The sequence below is a fragment of the Panicum virgatum genome, chromosome 8N (genome assembly GCF_016808335.1).
Source record: "Panicum virgatum strain AP13 chromosome 8N, P.virgatum_v5, whole genome shotgun sequence".
In the NCBI taxonomy this organism is placed as follows: Eukaryota; Viridiplantae; Streptophyta; class Magnoliopsida; order Poales; family Poaceae; genus Panicum; species Panicum virgatum.
Window position 1 is genome coordinate 970,774 of NC_053152.1, and position 21,005 is coordinate 991,778.

The 21,005-nt window shown below is 44.5% G+C and overlaps 2 protein-coding genes across 2 annotated transcripts; both read right to left on the reverse strand.

Moving 5' to 3' along the window:
• Nucleotides 1–779: 779 nt before the first annotated feature.
• Nucleotides 780–4,281, reverse strand: LOC120686484 (GDSL esterase/lipase At1g71250-like). Its single transcript, XM_039968706.1, has 3 exons — nucleotides 3,706–4,281; nucleotides 3,342–3,609; nucleotides 780–1,080 (listed from the first exon to the last, which is right to left on the reverse strand). The coding sequence occupies exons 1-3, from the start codon at nucleotides 4,279–4,281 to the stop codon at nucleotides 800–802; spliced, it is 1,125 nt and encodes a 374-aa protein (XP_039824640.1). The 3' UTR covers nucleotides 780–799.
• Nucleotides 4,282–5,898: 1,617 nt separating this feature from the next.
• LOC120686488 (AP2-like ethylene-responsive transcription factor At1g79700) lies at nucleotides 5,899–13,543 on the reverse strand. Its single transcript, XM_039968711.1, has 7 exons — nucleotides 13,128–13,543; nucleotides 12,037–12,122; nucleotides 11,650–11,658; nucleotides 11,432–11,520; nucleotides 10,917–11,041; nucleotides 10,641–10,717; nucleotides 5,899–6,860 (listed from the first exon to the last, which is right to left on the reverse strand). Exons 1-7 carry the CDS (start codon nucleotides 13,385–13,387, stop codon nucleotides 6,250–6,252), a joined length of 1,257 nt encoding a protein of 418 aa, XP_039824645.1. The 5' UTR covers nucleotides 13,388–13,543; the 3' UTR covers nucleotides 5,899–6,249.
• Nucleotides 13,544–21,005: the final 7,462 nt, after the last annotated feature.

Consider the following 21,005-nt stretch of genomic DNA (forward strand, 5'->3'; position numbering starts at 1 on the left):
GCCAGGCGGGATCACGATGGTGGGCTGGCTGCCTGCCTCATATAATATAATATATATATATAACATATTTATTGAATATTTTTAACACATACTATAAAATATATATTTATGATATTATAGTTGCGATAGATTTCATTTTGCACCACAGCTCCATGTGTGTTTGATATATATATTTGATTAAACTATTTATTTATGAATTAGTGTTCTTATCTCTTTTATCGTACATGAATACACAGTGATACTTATCGTGGGTAGTATTTTTATATACATAATAATATATTAATGATAGAAATAGTAATTTAAAATTTTATATTGATATACTTTAATATTTGTTGTAATTATATAATTTAGATTCAGATTTATGGGTTACTTTAACTTTTAATAATGACATAATTGAATAATTTGTATACAAATTAAGGGGCCATTTTGCATTATTGTCTAATGACATAGGTGTGTAATTTACACGAAGATTAGGGGGTTACTTTAGATTTTTTATGATGGCAAAGTTGGGTAATTTAGATACATATTTAGGAGGTTATTTTGGATAATTTATTAGAAAATATAACAGATCCAATGACTATTATGATTATAGTAGGTAGATGGAAGGCCAGATGTTTCTGATTTTTGCGAGAATTTCTAGGACTTCTCTATTTTCTTAGAGTGTCCGCCTAGAATCTTAGGTGGCTTCACATGGAGGCTTTAAAGAAGCCTCCAATCAGTGATAGTAAGATTGTCAGTGATGCTCTTAACTATGTGTTGATATATCCGTACTACTGGAGTAGTAAATAACTGGAGTTATTTAACCCGCCGCCGGCGCCTCAGCAGCTGCCAGCTGCTGCAAAGAGATGGGGCTGCAGATGCTGCTCATCGTCGCACCGGAGCCGGAGGCCGAATCCGCCGGCGACCGCCCCCACGACCAGTTGGCGACGAGAGCGTCCACGGCCTCCGTGGGGCTGTAGAGATCCCACCACACGTGCCGTGCCGCCGCCGCCGCGCCGCACGCCATCTCCTTGCTCAGGCACCCCACCGTCGCCTTGAACGGGCCCAGTCCGCAGCACGCCTCCCTCGTCTCCTCCAACCCTGACAATGATGCCACGCATGATTATATAAAGCTAGCTAGCAATTCCATGCATGCATTTTCTTCAGCACTCAGTAATCACACATCAGCAAAACACAAGAAAAAGCGGCCACCATTATTATATATGATCATGTCCTTTTCAATGATAACTTTCGAGTTTGGACAATGTGAATCAGTCAGAGATTCCCTTTGCTTTCACCAGAAAATGATTTAACGAAATGGACTGCCACCATCATGTGTCGAAGCACAATACTTGGACAAAGGTCAAAGGGGGGTCAGTAGAGATACCTCTCACTTTCACCAGAAAACCATCATTTTGGAATGTTACTTCTACAGGGTGAAACTATTTTCACCAGCTATTAGGAGTTCAGTTGAGAATGGTCTGAAGACTCACGTATTCCAAATTCCAAAAGTTAGTGGCTTACGGAGTTAAAGCACATGCTTATCGCAGTATGCTTAAGTGTGTTGTAAATGTTATGATCAGACACCTTGCTTGGCAGCTCACTATTGTTCTACATAGCAGGCTACATGTGTAGAACAAGAACTCTAAAAAAGATGTGTAGAACACAGCATAAGCGAGAATTGTGCATGGTCATCATGATGCAGAGTATGCAATGCAGTGACCCAGAAGAACTCAGTATCAATTCGACCATTGTGCAGGGTGCATGGTTATATTGACATATATTGACAGACCATGATAATTTCAGTGCCAATTCAAGTAAGTTGGTGTTCTGAAGTATCCTCATCAAAATACGCCTTGTGGTTTTGTAGGAACATCTCAAGTCTGAACTAATAGTTCCATATGCTATTAGTAGTTCAGTTGGGAATGGTCTGAAGATTAAGGTATTCCAAAACTTAGTGGCTTACGGAGTTACAGCACATGCTTATTGATGGACTAGCTGGGTACCTTATCGCAGTATATGCTTTGATGAGTCTGTTATAAATAAATGTTATGATCAGCCACCTTGGCAGCTGACAATTGTTGATTGTACGTTCTTCAAAGCAGGCTAGTTGAACACAGTGTCGGTACCCCAGGACTGGGGTACCCCCTCTTGCTGTGTGGGCAAGAGGAGCCTTTTAGTTATCCTTAACCACGTCCAGCAGCCGGACCCCGGCGGTCCGGAAGCCCTGTTTACCTGACAACGGTCCCGGACCCGTCCTCTGGTTGGGAAAGGTCCGGGAGCACCGCGTGTTCCGGAAGAAGCAGGCGCTCAGCCCGAACAGCCGGAGGCTCCGGACCTCCCGTGGAGGTCCGGATCCCCGCGGAATCCCGGACCCCCTGTATAGTAACCGGACCCCTCGCCAAGGGAAGGAATCGACACCCCGCCTCGGGGTGGTCCGGAGCTGCCACGTGTCTGCAAGCGCAGACACGCATATAAAGCCGCTTGGTCTCCATATTAAGGTTCACCTACCGCCGTACTCATTGCGGTAGGAGGACGTCCGCATTGATATAGCAGAAGCCGAGGCGATTCTTTGACCAGGGGGCACTGTTGATCGCGTATTTCCGAGATGCCTAGTGGAGCCGCTGGCGCCGCCCACGCCGCGCCTGCCAGTCTGCCATAACAGATGGATACGACGGCTCGGCTTCACCCATTATGACGCCTACATAATAGCCTCAACAGATCACGCCGCAAGCTACGTTCCCCCAACGGGCACCTTGCTGACGGGACAAAAGGAGACCTCCCTTCGTCAGAGAGTCAGCAGGGCATGGAAGCGTATCGGAGGAAAGATTCGCTACCACTGTAGCCATATAATTACTCCGCGCAGTACGCTGCACAGTCACGTTGGGTCCACCTGTCGGGGCATCAACGTCCTATGTATTCGCACCCCTTGGTCTATAAAAGGGGGACAGTCGCTAGAAGAAAAGGGGGGCTGGGGAAAAAGCCGGGACCCAGCAGAGGATAGATTCATACACAATCAAGATCAATACCATTCCCAGTGGACGTAGGGTATTACGCTCCGGCGGCCCGAACCACTCTAGATCGTGTGTTCTTATGTGCTTGTCTCAGAGCTAGATTAGCCCAATCGCCTAGTACCTTCCCGAGTACTCCCTCTCTGGGAATAGGCGGGTGCGCTCCGCCACCCGGCTGTGGGTGCCCTAGAAATCCCACGACACACAGTATAAGCGAGAATTGTGCATGATGATGATGCAGAGTATGCAATTCAGAGATCATGAACAATTCAGTGTCAATTCAACCATACTTCAATGAAATAAAGTGCTAATTAAAAAGAATAGCCGAAAGTTGAAACATCTCATCCTTACCGTATCTGCCGGGATTGGAGAGGATCTCCATCATCCCCCTGTACACGTCGCAGAACACGACGGCGGCGCCAGGCAGCTCCGGCCGCAGGTCGTCCAGCCTCGCCGCGAGCCTGGCGTTGTACCCCTGGATCAGCTCGTTCGCCTCCTCCACGCAGCCGCCGCGGCCGCCGTCCAGAGCGCGCGTCCCCTCCCACATGACGCGCGGCGCGCACCCCAGCGGCGCCACCCCCATCACCGCCACCCTCCTCACGTCCGCCTCGTACAGCTCCTGCACACCCCGCACGCGCACCGTCAAAATGCTCGCACGTCTTCCACGATTGCAGCGGCAAAGATTTTGATTTGGGGGAGGAATCCATCACGGTACTGAGACGGCGCGGGCGATGCGGTCGGCGAGGAGGCGCCCGAGCCCGCGGCGGCCGTGCTTGGGCGCGGCGGCGTCGGCCTCGGCGGGCCCGCGCGCGAGCAGCCGCGCGTAGGCGTCGGTGCCGAAGGACAGGACGAACACCGCGCCCGCCGCGGCGGCGGAGGCGTCCTGCGGAGTGCCCGCCTCGAGCTGCAGCAGCTGCAGAGTCTCGGCGGCCAGGCGGAGCTGCTGCCCGACGGCGCCCATGCGGAACATCCCGCGGTCGCCGTACTGGCCGCCGAAGTTGACGCCCCTCGCCGCGGCGGCCGCGGTGCCGTTGAGGGTGGAGATGTGGGGCGGCGCTGGGAGCCCCATCTTGGCGGCGAGGTGGTCGGGGAGGAGGCGGCGCGCGGAGGGGAAGAGGCACGGGCCGGCGGGGAGGGAGGGTGCGGTGAGGTTGAGGGGGAGAATGCTGGCTGCGCAGCTGACGGTGGAGTCGCCGAGGACGAAGAGCTCGGTGGCCGGAGAACGAGATGACCCAGCCACGGCGGCGTCGAAGCAGAGTAGGATGGAGAGGAAGAGGAGGAGGAGCGCCATGCCGGGGGCGTTGTGGCGCGAACGGCCGGTAGCTGGCGTTCGCGGCGAGGTTGAAGACGCGCCGTCCGACGGGGCTGTTCAGCTAACAACTTGGCCCAGATGTCTTTACCCCGCCAAAGCCCAAATGTAAAGGCCCGGCAATAAAAGATACCGGCCCGACCAAGCTGGCCTTTTTTTTTCCCTCTCGGCCTCTCTTCTTTCTCTCGGTCTCTGGCTCTCTCTCTCTCAAGTCCCGTCTCTCCACCACGCGGGGACTCTCCTCTCCCAGGTCCTTTGGTGCTACAGTGTAGAGAGGCGAAAAAAGGGAGAGGTCGGTCTCTTTCGTCTTCGCCGGCGGCGCCGGCGGTCTTCTTCGCCTCCGATGGCCGTCCAGGCTTCGCGAGGTGGGGAAGACCGTTGGTTCCCCGTTGACTAGTAGTTTAGGTCCTAGTTTTTCTAGGGTTTCGTGTCCTGGCGGCGGCGACGAGGCGGGTGCGGCGTCGTCGTTTTGGAATAAGTCCCTCCTTCCTCTTCCCCGCTGCGGTGGTGCTGACCCCGGTGCTTCCGTGAGGTATGTGAGGGTTTGGTTCTCTAGATCCAGTGCTTTGGGTCTTGAGAGGGAGTGTACAGGGGCTTCCCGTTGCTTGCCGGTGCTGCTTCCTCCGGTTGCGGCGGCGGAGGCGACTTTCTTTTCTGAAGGTGAAGGGCCAGTTGCGGGTTCTGTGGTGAGCCGGTCTGGGGGCCTTGGTTTCTTCTTCGTCGGTCTCCGATGGCGAACCTTGGTCCCGGATCTAGGGAGAGCGGGGTGTGTCCCCGGCCGATGGTATACAGGCGATGCCTTTCCGTTCTCTGGGACGGGTCTCCTTTGCGGCTCGTGTCGAAGCCAAGGCGAGATGGTTCTCCTCCAGATCCTGGTATGCGGTTCTTCGGTCTGCTCCGCCGTTGGCGTCCGCTTCGGTGATGCTGGTTGGTGGTGCTCGTCGGCGGTAGCAAGCTCAGTAGTCCCCTTGGGCCTCTTTGTAATTTTTTGTTTTGTTGGGGTCTTTTGTGAAGTGTGGCTGGGACAGCTGTGTCCTCGGAATCCTTCTAGCGGCTACCTGTACCTGGTCGTGTTTGTGTATGTTTTCCTTATCTCTTAATACAAATACAGGTATGTTTGTATCAAAAAAAAAAAGTCCCGTCTCTCCCGCCAATCCGCCTCTCGCCCTCCCCATTTAATGGGTGAATGGCAGATGATCTTTGGCTTGTCTGATCTTTGACTTTCGTTGGGTACGTATGTAAGCACTGATTTAAATTGAATAATTTGCCTAGTTCAGTGATGTATAACTTCAATGTCGATTTTATAATTGGTCTTATATAAGATACCATGAACATGAACTTGGACTTGCTCTTATACTTCAGCCTCCCTATGTATGTTTTCTGGATCCGCCACTGCCTGGGTGGGGTGGGGACTCGTCGATATCTTCCTATTATCTTTTTAAGCATCTTTGGGTAAAATATCTGCTTTTGAAAAAAAAATCGCATGTATGGAATAAACATTATACAAGGTCTTCTGTCAAGATTAATTCATTCTATAAAAAAAAGAAGCTATGTTCCTTAAGCTGGAGCTATTAGGGTTACGGCCTTGTAAACTGTTGAAACGCACAAATATATGCTGCATTGGCAGCACTGCCATACAAAACTGTGATGCTACACAACCACTTAAATTACATTTCAGATTCATCAGGATGTGATTAGTTGAATCTAGGCTAGGTGAGACGATCTCTCAAGGTTAGTCAGGCAGCCTGGAGCAAATTCAAAGAATCAAAAACCATTAACACATTTGTCTAATGCCAATTGCCATGGGGCTTTCTAGAAGAAGTTCAGCTTCTCTGCAGTAGTGGCATTATGGCATTGGACAAATCAAGTATACCCAAGAAAGGACACCTGAAAAGTGAAAACCTCCTTGGATATCTCGGATCCCACAGATAGCATGCATAGGTTTCAGGATCAATTGCACACACTGATAATTGTTGAAGGATGTATTCCCTCTTCCATATCTGAAATAACATCCTTTTGCTTACCATCACCTTCGTCAAACAAGCTGAAATCTGCCAGACCTACATCATCCTTGCTGCCTTCATCAACTGCAAAACACCCATCGAACAGGCACCCAATGTCGCTGCCAAAGTCTGCATCAGCGAACCACTCGCTCAGGTTGATTGAGCTGCCAAAGTTAGAACTTGACATGATATCCAGCTCGTAATCCATACAAGGGCTCCATAAGCTTTCATAGATGCTGTCATTTACTGTGAGGGGCTCTGCACTGTCATCGACTGTGAGGGGCTCTGCACTGTCATCAGGCTGTGCATTAGCATCAGGCTTTGCAATGTCATCAGGTGTCTTCACTTCGCTTGAGTCAGACTCTTGGACTGTAGTTTCGCTCTGATCAGGTTGAGGTTCTTGGTTGAGTGCTGGCACCACCTGTGGCTCCTGTTGGAGCTGCGCCAGTAACTGCGGGTGGTCCAGGTAGCAGCTAATGTCGAAGTTGGTTACAACATTGGCACCTCGGTATTCAATGGCTGCAAGATCGTAGGCCTTGGCTGCCTCCTCTTGAGTGTCTGCAGGAAGAGAATGATGTAAGTTTATCTGAATGAGTGCATGTTTGCAAGTTTAGACATGATGCATTGACTAATATCTTGAGAAATTCAACAATGTGAGTTCAAGTGTCATTGTTCTTAGAGTACAGTGCATTTGGAAAGCAAGACAAATATTTGGTGACAGATTCTGGTGAATGCATATTTTTGTTGGTTTGAGAACACATCATGCAGGAGATGATCTTATATTCAGGCACTGTTGTCCTAATAGGAGATACTGAATTGCAGACAATGGCTATTCGCTGCTATTCACTAATTTGAATGGCCGGTGGCCGCTTCCTTGCACATGTGCCAGTCACTGGACATGTCCAATCTCAGTGCAAGTAGTTAACCTCTGTGTTTTCCTCTAACACTGGCCTTTTATGATGGTAATAGCGGTGAAAGCAAATCTGTGGTCTGGATCTTGAATCTTGATCTAGTTTTGACACAGCCACACAGAGTGTCACACCCGGTTTTAAGGACAAAACCGAATGCATAACTATATGTATGCCAGGATCAAGTTTCATACATATAGAGACATCATAAGTAAATAATCAATAACAGTATCACGTAAAAGAGAACTAAAACAAATAAAAGACTATTAGAGTTTACAGTTTATCCTGGAAACGAAGGCTTCAAACTTCACAGGCAATCGACTGGGGGTTGCGTACTCCTAGAACTCAGCAACATCTTCAAAAAACTTCACCACAATTTTCTCCTTCTGAGCAGCAGTAAGCAAGGGTGAGTACACTTATGGTTGGTACTCAGTAAGGCCACAAGAAATAACTCCATCTTTAAGTTTATTAATCATGTGAGGGTCCAAGCCGCTCATGACCGTGAGCACAGCTGATATATCAGTTTTACACTCTGCAGAGGTTGTACACTTTCACCACAATTCGTGTAAAAGTTCCAAAGAACTTTGAACCCAACCACGCAATGTGCTAGCTAGGCACAATACCACACTTCCGAGGTGTGATTGCATAGGGACGCTACGAGGCCTTTACAAAGAATCACTATATGTACGCACTGGTCCCTTACTTTCTGCGGTATCTCAGAAGACGAAGCTTCCTTCACCCGCTCCTCAAATTTCGATAACCCAAAATCCACCAATCAAAACGCCCCAGGAACGACATATAGATCATCTAATTGCTTAGCCAAGACCAGAGCCATATAGTATTGTGGTTGTACGGTTTTTTTGGGTGGTTCTCCATGTTCCAATTAAATCAAAGTATTCTTGTAAACAAGCATAGATAGAAGTATGGTTAGGGTCACTTGTCTTTCTCCAACGAAAAGCTACTCTTACTGCTCTTCAGCTTTTGCTCACTTGGAAATCTTGATTCTTCAATCCTCGAACAGCGATCCTTCTACTTGAAGCAATCATGGGCAAACATACAAAGCAAATAACAAGTACAGCTAAGAATAATACACCAAAATAAAGAAAGTCTTTAAAAGAGCGTACTAAAGGATAAGGCTTACTGCTACGGTTACGAGAGCGCAAGAAACGCGGAAAACAGAACTAAAACGACGATTATATAGACTAAACGGTACTTCAGGGATCTAGTCGCGATTAACTATGGACATGAAGGGCTAGCAAAAAGGATTTGTGAGGCACATTAAAGTGTGCTTACAAAGGATAACAAGGTCAAAAAGCTATCGCACACATTGCAAGGATCACGTGAGCGCGAGAATCGATGAAAACGGAGTTAAAACGTAGAAGTTATGGCTAAAACAGTGCACCAGGGACTTCCAGGGGCTAGCTCTAAAGAAATCAGGGGCTAAAACCTAATTAACCATAGACTTCAAGGGCTAGCACGTAAAAAGACCGACGGCGGGCTGAAAAGGACTGCGGGTTCAATTTTAGAAAAGCTCAGGGGCTAAAACAAAAAATAAAGGACTGGTTTGTAAGTACTTTTGAACTAGCTTGGACCGCGGGTTGATTTCGGAAAAAGTAGAGGGCTCTTTTGCAAAAACACCATGGTTGACTGGTATTTGATTGGTTTGACTCAGGATGGATCTAATCTGGGCTGTTGATGCGAGATCCGACGGCCAGAACGGGTTGGGGGCGGCTGGCGGCGGTGCAGGCGACTGGCGGCGAGCTAGGGGAGGCTGCGGTTCGCCGGACTTACACGATAACGCGTTTCCAAGCTCGATTTCGAGTGCGGTTTGCACTGGGAGGTAGAGCGCGCGACTGCGAACTCGATTATGGGCTCGGGCGGCCGAGTTAGGGCTAGGACTGGGCGTGCGGCGGTGCGAAGCGGCGTTGCGGCGACGGCGAGTTAGATTACGCGGCACAGAGAGGGAGGAAGGGAAAGAAGGGGCCGACGAGGCTCCTCACCGCAAGGAGAAACTCCGGGGTTGGTTGAACTCGACGAGGCGGCTGCGGAACGGCGGCGCGGCGAGTGACTCCGAGCTCGATTCAGCTCCAATGGTGGCGGCGCTAGGGCTAGGGTTTGTGAGGGTGGAGCGGTGGCCGCGGATTTGGGGCACGGAGGGGCGGAGGCGGCTACTATTTATAGGGCAGATGAGGTCGGCCTCGACGTGCGGGTCGCGGCCGGGCAACGCGGCCACAAGACTCGGGCTCGGACCCGAGTCCGGCTCGAGGAAGGGGGTGACCCCGGACAAGTGGGGCCCGCTTGTCGGTGGCAGCAAGAGAGGGGAGCGACGGAGCGGGCCGTGCGCGGAGATGGGCCGGGAGAAAGAGAAATGGGCCGTGGGGAGAAAAAGGGAAAAAGGGAAAGGGAACGGGCCGGCTGGGCTGAAAGTGAAAGAGGGGAAAAAGAAAAGTTTTCCATTTTCTTAAGAAGAGCAAATGCATTCAATTTAAATTCGAATTCAAGAATTCAAATTCAAACTGAACAACAAACAATAAAACAATGCAAAAACAACATGAATGCAACACAAGAAGAATAACCTTATTTAAATTAAAAAACAACCAATCTATTTTCTTTTACACTAAATTCTCTGTAAAAAAATTTAATGTTGAGTAAATTTTAAAATTATGAGAAAATTATTGTTTTATTTTTAATTTTAATCACATCCTGAAATTTAAAAATTTCAAGGTGTGACACAGAGCATGCTTGATGCACGTGAAGAGGTCACTGGCTGCTGGTGCTGAATCATGTAGACAAGTGAAAAAACAAAAGGCCGGCAGTGCTGATGAATTGAAGATCCCTAGGCACCATCTTATTAGTACTGCAACTGGCAGTGGATGACAGGTGAGTGGTGACTCTGGCGCCACGTGCTTGTCACATGAGTTTGGCTACTAATTTTTAGGCAAGTTGGACTTCTGAAGGAGCAAATTTCTGGGGATTTCTGCATGAGAGTATCTTGGTCTTATGGTCTTGATCTTGACAGTCAAGAAAATGACAATTTTTTGCCCCAGGAAAAGTGCACCAGTATTATGCTCCCTAGTATGATCTGATTTGATAGATGATCAGATTCACTGTTTTCTTTTCTTTATGTTTCTTTTAGAAAAGAGACATGGTAGTTCGGATCACTCATTTCTGAATAGGACAGTATACAAGGGGATTGGCTAGTCTGCATTGAAGGGAAACTAAGAAATACGAATCATTCAATTGTGTAGAAGTTAGGTCGAAGAACCTTCATAAAAACTGGTTAGAGTTAGGTAGCCCTGGCAGTAAGTAGGGCAATTCTACAACAAACAAGAGTAGCCCTTAAATGCTGGCATAAGCTAACTTGTTAAAAGAAATGCAAAGAGCATGCAACTATAAACATTACTGAGGAATATAGCACACTAGCCCATACCGAAAGTTCCTAAGTAGAGGTACTTGTTCCCAAAGACTCGGCCAATCCGCGCTTCCCACCTCCCGTTGTGGTGATGCCTGATCATCAAAACAATAAGAATATATTTTCAAAAAAAAAAACAATAAGAATATTGAAGTTTCATTATTTTAACTCATAAACAGAATGAATCTCAAGACATGCATCTCTGAACAATGAGAGATGGCATGCACTAGTTCCAAAACTTATGTGGAAATTACTGATGTGGTTTAATTTAAGGGTTGGCGATTAAGTTAGTACCTGGCGACGCCTCTGTACTTGGAGACCCCTCTGGAGAAGCCGCTGCTCCGGCGGCGGAGGGAGGCCAGGTACTCCTCCCGCGACACCCCCTCCATCTCAGACATCTCGCCCGAGTAATCCTCCGCCTGCATCAATCAAATCACCGAGCTTAGTCGATTGATTTCATCTACTGATATACCAAATGCAAACAAACTTTGCCGGCCAGTTACTGCCCCTGCTTGCTTACGACCGCACAATAATGGAGGCTAGTCTTGTCTGTGTTTGCATAATGACATGTTTCCTACTAGTTGCAACAAGCCGACAGGGGCTGTGAGCTCATTGCTCGATTAGACGTCATCTAAATGACTAAATTTATTACTGGACGGTGTCTTGTTCATAAATAACTGAGCACAAAAGAAGCCATTTTCAGCTCGCCCTCTGTCTCTGGGTTATTTGGTCATGCAGGAATTTGCTAAGAATATGAACTCTTGGCAGATCGGGGACAATTTGTTTTCTGGGAGCATGCAGGAACTTACTGGGAAATTCAGGACAGTTTCAGGACCCCAGTATTTGAGAGCTGCAAGGTCATATGCACGAGCAGCTGCCTCCTCAGTATCATAGGCCCCTGCAGATCGTAGACAATTAATTGGTTTTCATAGCAAGACAAGGATGCAGATCACACCATGATCTGGCGACAAGTAACATGAATCCGGCAAAGACAGCTTAGATATATTTAGTAATTTGTGGGACTTACCCAAATAGACTATTGAGTAGGACACGCAATACAACAGCAAGAGGTAGTAGATCACAGTCACATGAAGATCACCAGGCAAGGGCCCCCACCAAAGATAACAGAAAAAAGGAGGTAAACAAAGCCTGATCAGAATGTCAGCCTTAAGAAATTCGGTTCACTTTTGAAATAAGCTTTGTACTACTGGCAAATGAATCAGGATCCTTGCAGAGGACAAAGGACCTTAATTTTTTTGTTTTCCTTTGGAAAAAAAGATGAAAAGGAATCAATTTTCAGAGAAAAAGAATATGAAAAGAATATTTAGAAAATCATTTCCATATCCCTTTCAAGTTTCAAGTGAGTGTACATGCATGTGTGATACTAGGAGCAAGCAAAGCAATACACACACACCTTGCCTGCCTTTCTTCTTGTTCTGGAGGGAGGTGAGGCAGTGCTTGTCCCAGAGATGGGCCTCGAACCTGCCTGTCCACCTGTGCCTGTTTACACGCATGCAACGCGACGCGTATGTGGGTGAGCAGCAAGCAGCAGCATTAATTTACAAAGAAATTTACACAGCAAGGAGAAGAGGGGGGAAAGAAATCAAAGAAACTGAACAACACAAGATGGCTGGCAGTAATGTAGATGAACTACTTCCTACTTCCTAGCTATCAGAAAACGACCTCTCTTATGTGGAAATGTTTCAAGAACAGAGGGAAAGCGACAGTTTTGTTTTCTTTTTTGACTGAAAGAGAGAGAGAGAGCTTGGCACTCAGAACTCGGTAAAGATGAGCAGCAGTGCCATGCAGCACTGATACGGAGATACATCATTTTCTCAAAAAAAACCCGATACGCGGATATGTTTTAGTATTTTTTTTATAAAATAAATATTAATACATATTAATGGTAGGAAAAGAAAAATAAAAAAGAAAAGAAGAAGAAACTAAGAAAGTCCAGCCCAAGAGACCACCAAACAGTCCATATAACCTTCCCTTTCTCTGGATCGGTCGATCAGAAGCAGATCCTCTGCTCTCTCTGCGATACGTTCCATGGAGTATCCGATACGTACCCAAATAAGTATCCGATTTATGTTTCATTTATTTTTTTACGAATACTTCTCCGATATGTATCCGTCGCGTATCCATCTTGTATCGGTATCCGATACATAATTCGCACCTCCTCTGGAGTATCGGGGTAACGTAGACAGTAACTGACAGCTTGCGACCCTGAATCGATGAATGCAACATGCAAGCGGAGATTTCGCGTCGGAAGGAATTGCAAACAGAAGGAAGCAACCGGCTGTCAACAGAGCTGGCGCAAACATTGGACATTCTGCGCGGTTGTGGGTTGGGGATTAGTTCTGAAATCTGAATTGCTTTGGATGGACAGACCTGGCAGGGCCCGCGGAGAATTGCGACTGGGATGGAGGAGAGCAGCGGTGGCTATCGGAATCAGGGGATGGGGTGGGGTATGACGGCATGCAGTGCGGATGGCGAGACGCGTACCTGGTGACTCCCCTGTAGACGGAGCTCCTCTTGGCGGCGGCGGCATTGGGAGCAGCAGGATCGGCGGGGTCGTCCTTGGTCTGGGTCTGGCGGGGCGCCTCTTTGCGGGGCCTCTTGGGCTTGTCGGCCCTGCTTCCCTTGTGCGCCCTCGCCCTCTTGCGTTGAGGAATTTCCTCCGCGGAGATGGAGGACGACGAGGAGGAAGGAGGGGAGGAAACGGGGGGCGGAGGAGATGGTTGAGAAGATCTCTCCATGCCCATGATCGATCTCTTAATTTGTGTGTCTCTGATGCAGCGTGTTCCGTTCCGTCTACTGGCTCCCTCGTCGCTCACTCGCTCCTAGACGAATGACGGTGACGGTGGCTGGCCGGTGGGGGGATGGTGGTTCTGGTTTCGCCTCGCCGGCGCGAGAAGATGGATGGAACTCCCGAGGTTTTATAGCGCGCGTGAGCGCAGGACAAGACAAGAGGCCGCAGTGGGGTTTGGGTTTTGGTCAAGATCGACCCGTCTCCGCTGTTTCGCTGCTGCTGTAATCTTGGCATCCCGTTGCTGCCGTTTTCACCGTGCTGGCTGCGCTGTGCAGTTTTGTACACATACGGTCCAGCAGCTGTACTTTATGCATTTTAGTTCTTTAAAAAAAATACGTTTAGAACCATGCAAAAATAAATTGCATTTTTGAACCAAAGTGTCGGAGCCATGACCTATGGTGGCTAGGTAACACGTCTCGGCGTCACGGGTCATGGCGCCGACCCGTAGAGTCCAAAGACAATTTGTTTCCCTAGGGATCTAAATGTGAAATTTTTACAAAGAAAGGGTTAAATGCAGCAGGTGGCAGACCACTGAATGCTCAGCCAGCTAGCTAGCAGTGTTTTTCTTCCGCACCAAATCAGTATCTGCCACCAGCCAACAATCAACCAGCGGTACTTTTCATTTACAACAAATCAGCACCAGCTACTGGCCACAACCAACCGAACGGAGCGTATAGCGGCCGATGAATGGGTACAAACATGAATATTTTTTTTATCAAATCCAGCATGCACTCTGACTTTATTACCTCACAGCAACGAAACTACAAAAAGTTCTGGTTTAGAGAGAGGGGGGATGTGGTAGCTTCAAGGCCACACCCTTGTACAGTTTAAAACTGGATTTTACCGGGCACCAGCCTAGACAAGAGTTTAGAGGCACGCACGTACAAAGCGAAACTATAAGGGAGCGACCAGAACCAACTAGCAGAACAAAACCTCACGGAGAAGTAACACACGCCAGCGGGCTATCAGCGCTGGATAGAAAGCTTCCCAACATGACCTACGTATCAGCGAGGAACAATCCCCCCTGAACCACCATCTTCCGGCATCTGCGGATGGAAGAGCAGCACCGTTGCTTTCAGAACTTCAGCACCATCTCCGAGCACCTTTGCATTCCCTCCATCTTGTTGCTCTGCCCAAAAGGACATGAAGGATGAGGTCCACTAGGAACTGAACGAAGTCGGCCTACAGTTAGTCCCTACCGCCAGAGCTATCAGTATCAGGCTCCAAATGTATCTTGCCATTGAACAGTCAAAAGAAAAACAACACCTCACATTTTCTTTTGACCAAGTTGTCCTTAGTCAAGATGGTCGATCAACAGTAAGAAGATTTTAATCTTCGGAGGAATCTTAGCTTTGCAGAACCTCTTGTCTGAGTTGTCCACCCTCAAACAACTAGGCAACCATTAATACGACACCCTCTTCTGCTGCTGCTGTAATCTTGCTCGCCTGGCAATCAGGTCCAGTTGCTGCCGTTTTCACCGTGCTGCGCGGCGGCCCAAGTGTGCAGTTTTCTCCAGGATACAGTGCGTGTAACAGATCACTAATAACCCAAGTTAAGAAGAAGATGCTTGGAATGAAGCTGGATCGATCGGAACCTGCCTTTTCTTACTTTCTTTCCTATATATCCGATCCTGCGTTAGTTTTAGTCGTTAGTAGTAGCACGCACACACACAAAAGTTCTTCAGTCATAAGAGCAAGTATTACAGAGCACGTCAGCAGGCTGAATGAGTGTACATGGCACGAAATTTCTTGCCGACGGAGAGAGAAATGAAGACATAGAATGGAGGAAAAAAAAAACGTTTACTCCTAGCTCACCGCGGGCGACGAAACCGGAAGTTGCACTATTCTGCAGTTTCACCATACACTTGTGCTGAATAATTATATTAGCTAGCTCGGGCTAATTAATACAACTTGCCATTAACAAACTTGCATTATTGCATCAAATGATATGACACGATTATTCATGTATTATTGAACGTCCTTGTGATACATGAGTCGAGTGACGCTGGAGGCCAAACAATGGCTATAGCGGCCGATTAACGGGGAGAAAGGGGAATATGATCTATCTATTATATTAATAAGGGAGTGTTAAAAGAAGCCACCACGTTCGTCGAGAGGGTCTAGAAATTCCCACGTTAATCTAAAAAAAGAAGAATTTACATTGTTGGATTTTATGAAGATCTAACGTTCAAACTAACTCAAGAGTTCATATCAAATACGATTAATAAATAACTAATTTTGGATTTAAAAATTAAGAAAAATTAGAACATGACAAAGAGTCCATGCTCAAATACAATTAGTAGATAGCTTAATTTAGAATTAAAAATAAGGAATTAACCAAAGAGTCCATGTTGAATAAATTACTAGATAGACAAATTTAGAATTATAAAATTAAGAAAAATAGAATTAGCAGTCAACAAAAATAATATTAGCCAAATAGCTAAATTAAAAATTAAAAATATAAATTTTAATATATTATTAAGAGTGTTAAAAAAAGCCACCACATTTGTCGAGAGGGTTTAAAAATTAAAAGTATAAATTCTATTATATTATTAAAAGAGTGTTAAAAAAAGCCACCACGTTCGTCGAGATAGTCTAAAAATTTCTATGTTAATCTAAAAAAGAGAAGAATTTGCACCGTTGAATTTTATGAATATCTAGACTTAAAGTAACTCAAGAGTCCATATAAATTATGATTAATAAATAGCTAATTTCAAATTTAAAACTAAAAAATTAGGACATGATAGAGAGTCCATTCGAATATGATTAGTAAATAGCTTATTTTGAAATTGAAAATAAGGAAATTAGGACTTCACCAAAGAGTCCATGTTGTATACAATTACTAAATAGGCAAATTCAAAAATATAAATTAAGAAAATTAGCATTATCATTCCACAAAAAAGCCAAATAGATAAATCAAAAATCAAAATTATATTAAAAAAATTGGTATAAAATATGACTAATAAATATATAAATGCAAGAATTAGAAGACAAAAAAATTATTGTTGATGTGTGTACTGATTAAGAAGGAAAATAGCTAAATAAATAGTATAGGTCAAATGCAATAATAAAAACTAAAAATTGAGTTCCATGCCAAATAAAATTAATAAATACTCATATTTAATGAAGATCTAAATAGTATTTGTGTATATGATTTACACCGTTCAATTTAATGAAGATCTAACAGTCTAAATTGGCCAAAAGAGTCCATGTCTAATTTAATGAAGATGCAATATTCTAATCTATCCAAAAGTGTTTGTATCCAATTAAAATTAAATACAGAGTCCCTTCTTAAAGATGCAAAAAAATATTACAGCAGCATAAGCGTGACAGCACGATCATAATTGTATTGTATCTGTACTATAGAAAGAGATAATTTCTTTCAAATATCTTCGAAATGCCCTGCACTACGGCGCGACCATAGTCTTTGCTCGAGATTCCGAATCACAACTTTTTGAGTCTCAAGAAGGTCCTACGGTACATGCAGTTGCATGAAGCACACTAGATTCTACTCAAAATCATTGTCGAACTCAATCAATCCATTTCTTCCGGAGCAACCAAACGTCAAGATAGGGATGAAAAAAAATAATGACGATGCGCAGAGTTTAAGATATTGCAATCTACTGCAACACCCTCAGCACCTTATGATTGTCAGTGTGGGCCAATGAATACGCAAGCCAATCAATGTGAGAGAAATATCCGCTGAATAACCAATGCTTTATTTCTCCAAACAAGGATTATCATCGTAAATGTTGCATATTCTTGAACAACTTCAGTTATACAAACTACTCTGATGGTGGTTAACGAAGATTCATGATTCTGTGGGAATACAAATAGTTCCATCAAGTAATCGTTGCTAGGATAAAGGGTAATGCACCAAAACCTACAAATAAATATGACTATTTATTAACTCAGTCTAAATAGATACATGGGAAAAAATCATGGACTTAGTCATTTGAGGAATCAAATAACATATATAATTCTTAATATTATTATCCCTGTCTAATCTTCTATAAGTACATGAAAAAAAATACTAGGCACGAAACACAAATGCGATCTATACCTCTAAAGAAGTATAGAGAAAGAAAAGAGAAAAGTATAAAGAAGCAGCAAGGTTGAACGGGTAAGGAAAGTATAAAAAGGATAATAGAAAAGGAAGGCATGCATAAATGTTGCATATTCCTAAACAACTTCAGTTGTACAAACTAATCTGATGGTGGCCAACGAAGATTCACGATTTTGTGGGCATACAAATAGTTCTATACAAGTAATAATCACTAGAATAAAGGGTAAAGCACCAAAACCTAAAAATAAATGTGACTATTTATTAGCTCAATCTAAATAGATGCATGGGAAAAATCAAGAACTTAGTCGTTTGAGGAATGAAATAGCATAAATAATTTTTAATATTATTATCCCCGTCTAATCTTCTATAAGTACATGAAAAAATACTAGGCACGAAACACAAATGTGATCTATACCTCTAAAGAAATATAGAGAAAGAGAAGAGAAAAGGATAAGGAAGCAGCAATGTTGAACGGGTAAAGAAAGTAGAAAAAGGAGAATAGAAAAAGAAGAGAGGAAAAATGAGAAAATGAGGGAAAAAAGGACAAAAGTGAATTTATTGGTTTAGTCTATAAATAATATCATTAATCACTACTATGTTATTTCATACGAAGTTATGTTATTACAAAATCATATTATAAATTATGATAAAAATATTAAATTACAGCCATGGCACGTTGGAAATTTGAAATCTTCCATATATTTATGAAAAAATTAGGACAAACAGTTCTACCGAACGGTTTTCAAAACAACTATATATCCATAAGAGAAGCCGCTACATCAAAGAAGCCACAACCAAAGTTATTTTAGCCACAACTTCAGACCTGGAGCCCTACTAATCTATCCCAAAGTTGATTGCCTACAATACAAAATAAATGATTCAAACAAATATATGTTGTCGCTGCTCCTCTTCGCTCAGAAAAAACAAAAGCCCTGAGGCACAATACTAAATAGGGAACTTCTCAATTAGATGCATCAGACGCGATACACACTAATCAATTTCAAATATACAGAGGAACATAATGGAAGACATAAATCAATAGAAATAGCTAGAGAAAATGGAAGATAAAGAAAAGATTTAGAAACAACACTAAAGATATATATGGAACTATCTATCACCGAGATGACACAACTCTAAAGTAGGCAAATTTATGCAGTCATATGAGCTAAAAACTAATAAATTGTGCAGTAACCAAAGTGGGAAGAATAATAATAGGTTCAGTTAAATAAAAAAATAAAACATATATGCATTAATATAGCACACACACATATATAAGCTTTGCATAACATTTACCAAAGTCAGCAGGAGACCCCAACTTATTTTTTAACATAACTTTTTTTGTCTAATCCGTGATTATTTTTATTTCGCCATCGTGATGAGTCAGATCTAGGTCTGCTAGATGCTTCTTAAGTGCTCTAACAACTAAACTAGATATATTTTCGCACATACATATAAATATATTTCATAACTACTTACAAAAAACTTTAAAAAAATATGTACAATATGCATCTGTATTCAAGGTAAATAAATTACCAAATTAATCTCTTCTGTCAATGTAAAAATTTTAAAAAAATTAAATAAAAAATTATCTACCCGCGCTATTAGCGCGGGCCACCTTGCTAGTTATATTAATAAGGGAGTGTTAAAAGAAGTCACCACGTTCGCCGAGAGGGTCTAGAAATTCCTACATTAATCTATAAAAGAGAAGAATTTGAACCGTCGGATTTAATGAAGATCTGACGGTCTAAAGTAATCAGAAGAGTCCATACCAATTCAATTAAGATGCAAACGTGTAAATTAATGTAGAGACCATATCCAATTAAAAAGTATTACGTGGTTGAGTCTAGAGTCCGTATTGCATTAGAATATGGCTTAGCTGCTGCATGCTTAAAATGTTCCATATTCTATAAAGTGGACGCGTGCATATGCACTTGGACATGAATCAGTCAATAAATAAAAATATAGGATTTGGAAAGAAAAATAATCCAGCCAAGTAAATAAATAGATGGCCACAACTAGCAGGTTCCACGTAGCAACAAAACCAACGAGACCTATGAGCTTTCTTCACGCCCACAACTTGATACAATCATGTTCATCCTCTCTCCTGCAATGCATGCAATGCTGAACATGGACAACACACAATCATCCAACTGATAATGTGATTCTCATGTGTTCATATTGTCACTATTGACCTCGATTTCATATATGTACGTGAGCTCGAGCTATAGTGAGACATTGATTTCAGTGGTGGTTAATTAATAAATAGCTCAACTTTGACCCAGTGACCTAGAACCTACACTTTGTGGTGAGAGAGAAAATTGAAAAAAAAAATATAACATACAAAGAGAAGAAGGTGGGAGAATCTTGCTTGCACAAATGCCAAGACACAATATGAGAGTGGTATATGGGTAGGGCCGTAATGGATCTAAAAAGAAAAAAAGTCTAAATTACTCCTATGAACGAGCCAAAGTTTGGATAACTCCCTATACTATTATTTGGTTCATTTTAGCCCCCAAACTATGCATTTTGGTTCAAATTACCCTCTAATATAATTTATCTTTTTCATTTCTCTCTGCATAGGTGGAGTCTTAAGCTAAAATTTTCCAAGATAGTAGTACACATCATAACACATCTTAGAAAAATACATCATAATTTTTTATTATTATTTTGATAGGTGAGTATATTAATAATAAATTAATCAGTAGAGTTCAAAACTATATGAAAAATAATGATGATAAATGTAACACCCCTGTGTTAATCGTCCTGCTAATCACGATTTATCTCGCTAATCGTGGACTCAAATTCGTCGTTAACGCTAATCGCGTCGCTTAGTAAACATCTAGTTAGCCGTGTTCGATCTCGTTTTTGTCCTTGATCTGAGCTCCAAATCAACTTCCGCCCGAAACGAAAGTTGTAGATCTTTTAATCCTCTACAACTTCTATTTTGGCCAAATTTCATGTTCCCATATGAAAATTTGAGTTTCAACTGGTCAAACGCGAGCTAAAATCATTTAAACGAGTGAACAGTGTCTCCACTGTGCTCGTCACTGTGACGTTCGACGCCATACCGGCGACTGTGGCCGGCGGCGAGCTTCCACGCGTCGGCCATCGCGCTGAGCGCCGCTCTTCACCTCGCGGACGACCTCGAAGCTTCTGGTGCCGTCCCCATCCTCCTTTCTCCTCCTCAGTGCACGACGAGCCAAGCTCGAGCGAGCAGCACCGAGCAACCGCCGCCGCTCGTCGCACCGGCAAGTCCTCGCCGCCGCAACTCGATTCGTCGCGCTCCAAACCACTACACCTCGCCCCGAAGCTCGTCCATCCCTCCACGGGCGCGGCCGTGCCCTACCCCGGCCGAATCGACTTAGCACCGAGCTCAGACCGCCGCTCGCCATCGTCGTTCCCGCCGAGCTCCGCCCCTCTTCGTCGAGCTCCCTCTCCGAGGTCTCCTCCGCCCAAAATCGACCCACGGTGAGCTCAATCGCGACCTCCCCTCGCTCACCGGCCTT